General features: G+C 32.6%; 1 protein-coding gene across 2 annotated transcripts; it reads left to right on the top strand.

Moving 5' to 3' along the window:
* Window positions 1–3,041: 3,041 nt before the first annotated feature.
* LOC130818263 (probable disease resistance protein At4g27220) lies at window positions 3,042–6,515 on the top strand. Of its 2 annotated transcripts, XM_057684372.1 has the most exons (3): window positions 3,042–3,257; window positions 3,438–3,517; window positions 4,280–6,515. In XM_057684372.1, exon 3 carries the CDS (start codon window positions 4,292–4,294, stop codon window positions 6,314–6,316), a length of 2,025 nt encoding a protein of 674 aa, XP_057540355.1. In that variant the 5' UTR covers window positions 3,042–3,257; window positions 3,438–3,517; window positions 4,280–4,291; the 3' UTR covers window positions 6,317–6,515. The 2 variants fall into 2 exon arrangements, with proteins under 2 accessions (XP_057540355.1, XP_057540354.1); XM_057684371.1 differs by lacking the exon at window positions 3,438–3,517 and having other exon boundaries at window positions 3,043–3,257.
* Window positions 6,516–7,973: the final 1,458 nt, after the last annotated feature.

The following is a 7,973-nucleotide window of genomic DNA, read 5'->3' as shown; positions in this document are numbered from 1 at the left end:
TTTGTATGAGACGGCCTCATCGTAAGACGTGCCTCATACTTGGGTTAAATAGACCAATAATAAAAACTTTTAGTATAATGAACCTTTTATATGAATTTGTCTCACAATGAGACAGTTTTATACATGAGGGGCTATTATAGTTGAACACATACCCATATCAACTATGAGAGTTTGAATATATATATTTACTAAAAATATCAAAATAGACCACACTTTTTGAGATGGGCTTCCAAGTAGAGGTATGATTATGGGCCCAAACAGAGAAGTAAATAGAAGGGCCCAAATAGAGTAGTGAATAAAGGCCCAATGAATGCATAATTATTTTGTGAGAAAAGTCCTCAAAGCAAAAAGTACATAATTTTATAAGTTCAATTAGATAGGATATTTAATTATATAAAACACGTCTCACAATAATACCGCCCTATTCAACAATTTATGGCAATGCAAAATCAACCTAAAAGATACGAAAGGCCACCTATTTGACATTACGATAATCGTGTTTTCGGTCATTTTGAGGGATATCTCATGCTTTCAACTGACTCTAGATTTATATACGTGCACTATAATCCAACTTAACAAAGTATTATAGGTAATCTCATAAGAGTTTCAGAGTACTTTTGTAGTGGTTAAATGCTATAGTCTATGAGCTGAATCAATTAGCTAATGGTGAAGAAGTTAAAAGTGCCGCCCTTCAAATAATGGGGCTGAACCCAAGTATTGGTTGAGCTAATGATTTTATTGCCCTTCAAATTTGAGGTCTAATGGTGCAAAAAACTGATCAATGCAAGTGCTATCTGGGTTTGGAACATTACAGAATCAGTAACATTATAGATAGCGAACAGACATATTCATACTGCTTCAAAGAAAGTGTAAAAAACGTGTAAATTCAATTTATTACCCAACTAGATAAAGAAAAAAGAAAATTACACCCCTGTTGCAAGACAACTCTCAAAAGTTACCAAAAGATTTGAAAGTTTACTCAGTCATAAACTATAATTTTAGAGTTTGGATGAAAATCGGTTTTGTCTCAATTTGAGTAAGTATAACATTTCCCTATATTGTATTCTCATCACCATTCACTTAACCCTCCATTTCCCTCAACCTTAGGTGTTTATTCGATCATCTGTTGATTTCGAATTAGGTGTTAGATCGATTTATAATTAGATCATGTACTCACATTATTTTCTACATAATTATAAATTCACTTTAAAACCAAATCAAAATCTGAATTAATTACAAATCTGAGTAAATTTTAAATTGTCAAAACCTACTTTAATCGGATACTAAAACAATATGCGAAAAGAGCGAGTGAATGAGTCACGTGACATATTCTTAAATTGTTTCATGAGAAAGGTACATTATTTATTCTTTATTCATCATATGCACATTCTTTAATTACAATTTGAGATACGGGCATGCTTTAGTTGTTTATTTGATAAAGGCACATTCTTTATTTATCACGTGACTAGGTTATATATAACATTTAATTACCCAATGTCATTAAATGGGTTTTATTAATGGTGAGTTTTAGGAGTGTTAAATGTATGAAATCATACTCATATTAATAATAAAACTAATAAAGAGGTTATTTCCGATCGGATTATGATAACAAACGTCATTTGCAACTTCATATAAATAACTAGTGCACATAATTTAATGAGTCATTTTATTATATTTCATTATAATCAGAAACCAAAAAACTATAAATCTTTAGCCCGATCGAAATAATGGAAGGATGGAAGTGACTCAATTTCTTCTTACTAAATAATCTTAAAATATTAAATTTTCATAAATTTTATATATTTAAAAGTATTTATAGTTCAAATAGAGCTTAGGAATTTGTATGAATTCAAAATCAAATGTTAATGCAGTAAAAAATTTTCAAGTTAAGTGAGTTTATATAAAAGGTAATAACAACTCAAAAAAATATATAAAAGGTAATAATAATAAGGTAAAAAAAGGTTCTCAAACATTTGAAAATTTCATTTTAAAAATATAAATATAAATAGTATAAAAAAACTGAGAAAATATTAATTATATAGGTAATAAGAGTAAAATTAGGAGAGTAAAAAGAAGTTTTTAGAACATTTTAAGTATTATCATAGGTGAACGATGTCCCATAAATCATTTCTTTTTAGGTATAATAATTATAATTTTTTTAATCTTGTACCATTACTTACAGAAAAGGTTCTAAAATTTAAATACGTTTTTAGAAGTTTTATGCTAAATTTTTTATGTAAGACTAGTGGCCTAGTGGGTTAGTTATTTTTTTTTAAGATTTAAAAATAAAAAGTACAACATCTTTTTGTTGAAATCAAAGAGATCAACACTTTTTGATCTTCATTGATTATTACTTTGTCTTTCTAAATTAGTAATAAAAGAAAAAATAGAATAAGATTAAAAAGTATTACTTACTATTTAATAATAAAAACAATGTTAAATGAATGAGACAAAGATAATAAGCTTTTTACATGGCCAAAAAGATTTCCAAATCCTACAATCTTCACGTTGAAAATTATATAGATGAGATGAAAATGAAAGTTAAATACTTGACAAGAGACTTAAAAAAGGACAAATTTCAATTGATCAATGCAAGCCGGCCATGAGATTTGAGGGGTTCACTACAAAATATTAATTATGAACCCTTAATTACTAAATATATTATTATGAGCCATTAATTACTAACGATCCGTTTTGTAATTGATATTAAATAGTAGGAATAAAAATAATTTGTAATATAAATTTCATAATATGTATTATGTTTGGTAATGAAAGTTTGATAAAAAAAAAAGTTTTTTCTTTATAATTTTTCATGAAATAATCTACCAAAGTTACACTAACGATTACTATTCCCTTCATTTAGTACCAAACCGTAAATATAAATACAAATTTTTCTAAAAGGCGATATTTTTTAAAGACTATCCCTAATTTAATGACCCATTATCATTTGTAAATTTAATTAAATTTTAACGAGCTAGACGAATCTGAAAAAACGGACTGATTTATGGGTCCGATACAATAGAGCCGGCCCCCTGGATTAATGGAGTACTTCTATTTTTTAGTAACTTGGCACAAAATTCCCATTTCTTACTTTTTATATTTTCAAATAAAAAAAATTAATTGTAATCCAGAGTTTCTCAGAGCACATTCCCCACCATTTCTACAGCTTCCAGAAGTAATCTGTCTTTCTTTCCTTCTTCTGTTCACCAATCACCAGCAGCAAGCAGCAACACAATAAGTTGTTGTAATTGTAACAGGTACAAATGATTTTCTTGCATTTACAGCTAATTTTTCATTGATATTCTTTACTGGATCTGGAATTTGTGTAATTTTTTCTGCATAATTCTTCTTTTCTTGATAAGTTAACTGCGTCAACCATTTTTAACTTGAATTGTTAGTCTCAAATTGTTCCTATTATTTACATGACTTATTTAAAGAAATCAACTCGATGATGGAGCTTTAATATATGTTATAAAAGTGCGGATGCAGACAGAAGCCCGTACTAAATATTTTACGGGTGAGCCATTTTTCTAAGATATCTTATATACTTTAATAAGATGCTTTAATAAGAGATCATTACATGTGAGATAGATTACATGTGAGATAGATCTATATAAGAAGTCTATTTTTCTAAATGATGACTCTAAAATTGTAAATAATTATTTTAAAGCTATAAATAATTTGTGATTATAAAAATATAATCACTTTAAAATTGTAATTAAAATAGATATAGTCTCATTTACCGTCTGTTTTTGAGAATTGGTGTTTGACCAATAAGAGTGCTTGCAAGTATGTTGAGCTCATGTTGATGATAACAAGCTATTGGAATTATATGCTGAAAGACTCCATAAGAACTATGAATTTCATATTATGAACTCTTAACAAAAATAACCTTCGACATACTCAAAATTAGTATTAGTATATAACCATAGAACATCTTAGTGTAAAAATACGATTTCAGTCACAATTACAGTCAATTACAATGGCAGCCCGTCTTGTATGAAACCGTCTCACAGTAAGATGACCTTAAAACAAGAAGCTCATAAGCTAAAAGTTTCTATTATTAGACTATTTAACTCAAGTACGAAGCATGTTTTATTAGACTATTTAACTCAAGTACGAAACATGTTTCACGGTGAGACCATCTCATATAACAATTTGTGTTACAGTGATTATGCATTCATGTATTGTTATATGGGCTAATATGAGCTAGAATAGAAACAAAACTAAACATGTTACTCCTAAATCTCAACTATGAACTCTTTTGTATGCAATGTAGGATAACAATAGTATGGACTCTCTTGTATCGATCATAACGGAAGTGGGGGGATGGTTTGTGGAACCAGTCAAGAATCGAGCAAAACTCATAACCGATCACAAAACTTTCGTAGACGATTTGAGGGATGAACATACGGTATTATCGGGTATGATCACGAGAGTCCAAAATAAAGTCAAGCAAGCTAAAAACAATGGTGAAAGCATAATCGACGATGTGAACAAATGGTTTCAAGAGGCTCAAGTCATTAATGATGATGTAGCTTCTTGGCTTACTGATGTAGGTGGCCTAAAACCGAAATGTGGACCTTTTCCTAAATGCTACGATCTTTACAAGCGAAGTAAGAAAGCCGTAAGGGAGAAAAAAAAGGTTACTTCGCTTGTTCAGCGTGGAAACAATATTCAAGAAGTGTCATACCCAAGCTCCCCTAAAGGAATAGAACTCGTATCACACGAGGGATTCACTGCGTTTGATTCTACTACCATGTCTTTTAATGAGACCCTATCGGCCTTAGGAAAGAGTAGCACGAAAACTATAGGCGTGTTTGGAATGGGAGGTATCGGCAAGACAACTTTGGTGACGGAAGTTGGTAAAGTGGCTAAAGCGCGCAAAATGTTTGATCAGGTGGTGTTTGCGGTGGTGTCTCAGACACTCGACATACGAAAGATTCAAGGTCAATTAGGTGATATGTTAGGATTAACTTTCTCTAGAGAGACTGAAATCGGAAGGGCGGGCCAACTTAAGGATAGACTTAAGTTTGAGAATACCGTCTTGGTTATCCTAGACGATGTTTGGAATACAATCGATTTGGGTGATATTGGGATTCCGATTGGTAATGATCACAAGGGGTGCAAGGTTCTCATAACTACTCGTCGTGAGCATGTTTGCACATCGATGCGTTGCCAAGAAATCGTCTCATTAAGTCTCTTAGATGAAACGGAAGCATGGGAACTTTTTAAAATTAATGCAGGAGGTGTGCTGAACGAACCGTCGGTTGAGCTTAAACAGATAGCTAAGCAAGTTATTGGAGAATGTCAAAGGTTGCCATTAGCCTTAGTTGTAGTGGCAAGTGCTCTGAGCGGAAAATCGCTAGACGAATGGAAAACCGCTGCTGAAAACCTTCAAAAGTCGAAGCTTACAGACATCGAAACAGTTGATCGAAACGTGTATGCATGTTTCAGGTTAAGTTATGATTATCTAAAAGCAGAGGCTACAAAGAAGTGTTTTTTATTGTGTTCTTTGTTTCCTGAAGATCACGAGATTGATATCGAAGAATTGACTAAATATGCAATGGGATTTGGTCTGTTCCAAGATGTCGACTCGTTCAGATCAGTCAAATCACACGTGCAGAACACGATCAAAGATCTGAAAGCATCATCGTTGCTGTTAAAAACAGATAACATGGCGAACCATGTGAAAATGCACGACATGGTTCGTGATGCTGCCCTTTGGATCACGAATTCTGAAGGCGAGAAGCCCTTCATTGTACCGACTCCATTGGAGAATAATTGGGTACGAAACAATAAACTTGGCGAAGCCATGGCTATTTCTTTGCTAGCATTCCCTATGAACGATCGATTCCCTACACGACTTCAATGTCCTAGTTTGAAACTATTGTTGCTTGCACAACGTGCACCCTTACGATTAAACGATATATTTTTTGATGGGTTGAAAGCATTACAAGTTCTAGATTTGACTGCAGCTAAGAATCGTCTTGAGATGGTTTTACCGTCGTCATTGAAGTCGCTTCAAAATCTCCGAACTTTGCTGCTTAGACGATGGAAACTAAAAGGCGATATATCCATGATTGGGAGTCTAAGGAGCCTAGAAATCCTTAGTTTTTCGGGAAGTCTTATTTTCGAGTTGCCTATGGAATTAGCTGAGTTATCTGAGCTAAGACACTTGGATTTATCCGGGTGTAAAGAGCTAGCAGGCTCGTATACTGAAGTACAAAGCCGGTTGTTCAAGTTAGAGGTTGTGTATGCACCAAACCAACCGATGCTAGCATTTCCTGACGATGATGACGAAGATGAAGAATGATTTTGTGTATATGTGAATTGTATTTGTCACTTGGAGGATCAAGAGACAAGAGGAATGATCCCTCCATTTTTGGACAATGAAAAGTATGTTTTGGTTTTGTCACAAATTAAGATATGGTCAGCTGATTTTTGGTTGTAATTTGTATTGATTCTTTGAAAGTGTTTGGTGTAAAATAAAAGAATTAGCTCATTTTTTAAAATGTGTCGTTAATCATCCCATTTGCAGTAACGAATACAGTGATGTGGTAATGATAGTTTTACTATGTTATGATTAGAGGTGTTTAATGGGCAGTTCAGGACAAAATTTAAATGGGCCAAGTTGGGGTGGGTCATGCCAAATTTAAAAGGGGCTGAGGAGGGTCAAAGCCCGTTTAAACACGACCTACTTTGATCGGTTTTTAAAACGTTCATTTAATAGTTTTTTTATTCTATTTTATGGCTCGTTGGATCGACCCAACTACGTATATAATAATATCATATAAAAGGTGATAAATTTCTTTTTCAATTCAGTTCCATAATTATCCGGCCCAGTTTGGCCCACCATACTAAGGCCCGTTATTGACCCGACCTGCTATTAACCCGTTAAAACGTGACCCGTTGAGTTGACCCGCCCCGTTAAACACCTCTTGCTATGATTGTCATACTGCCAAATATCGGCTGAAGGGAATTGGCCGAACTATAAAATGTCCCTTCGATTTAAAATACATTTTTTTAACATATATACGATGCAGAAAATATTACATCAGTTTAATAGATTTAAAAATCTTTATAACGCGATCTTGTTTGGTGTCTTTATTTTCTTTTAGATTTTGTATTGCTCATTAGTTTTGTATCTTTTTTTTAGAACAAGACAATATTGTAGCCTACATGTGTAGATCCCAACAAGTTTCACACAGACATTTTCACACAGACATTGAAGATTCTTCAGAAATCCACCAAGATAGTTCAATGAGGAAGCTTCTAGGAAACATAAAACACAATTATTTATGTGTTTAATACTGAAAAGCCATGATAAGAGACAACAAATGTTACGAGGGGGGCATTTATTGTATAGAGAAATAGTTTATGGGTAGACATGGGGCAAGTAGGCCGTTGTACAGGCGACACGGACTTGGCCAGCTCATAACCCAACCCATTACGGCTTAATCTTAACCAACCTTTACGTCTACTTATGGGTTATGTAGGTCCTTGTATAAACATTAAATATATAATTTTCCATTCTTTTTTACTTGCACTATTTACTTTTTCACACTTTTCAAGTTGGTGTGGATCCATAACTCATTTAACTCAGCTAGATTCTACCCAATAATTTATATTTTTAAAATACCTAGATTTACATTTAACTTTGCACAATTTTGCCCACCTCATTTGACTCAGCCTTATACAATTGACTTAATAGCTTGCCGTAAAGCTACTACATATACAATATCTTACTCCATGTTGAGTTGTCTTTAAAAATTTTGGACTAATCTGTTGCTCATAATAGCATTTTTTTTCATACTCTCTCAGTCCCAATGAATTAGTAACATAGAATCACACACAAAAATTAAAAAATATTAAAGACAATAAAGTTGTATGAATATAATTATAAGTGAGAAAAAAAATATATTGATAAAAGTCAAAATATCCAAAATATAAATAATATAAAGTAAAATAGA

Source organism: Amaranthus tricolor, chromosome 7 (assembly GCF_026212465.1).
Source record: "Amaranthus tricolor cultivar Red isolate AtriRed21 chromosome 7, ASM2621246v1, whole genome shotgun sequence".
NCBI lineage: Eukaryota > Viridiplantae > Streptophyta > Magnoliopsida > Caryophyllales > Amaranthaceae > Amaranthus > Amaranthus tricolor.
This window is presented reverse-complemented; position numbering and strand designations above follow the sequence as displayed.

Coding starts and splice junctions, on each gene's coding strand:
- LOC130818263 (XM_057684372.1), top strand. CDS start 4,292: ATGGACTCTCTTGTATCGATCATAACGGAAGTGGGGGGATGGTTTGTG.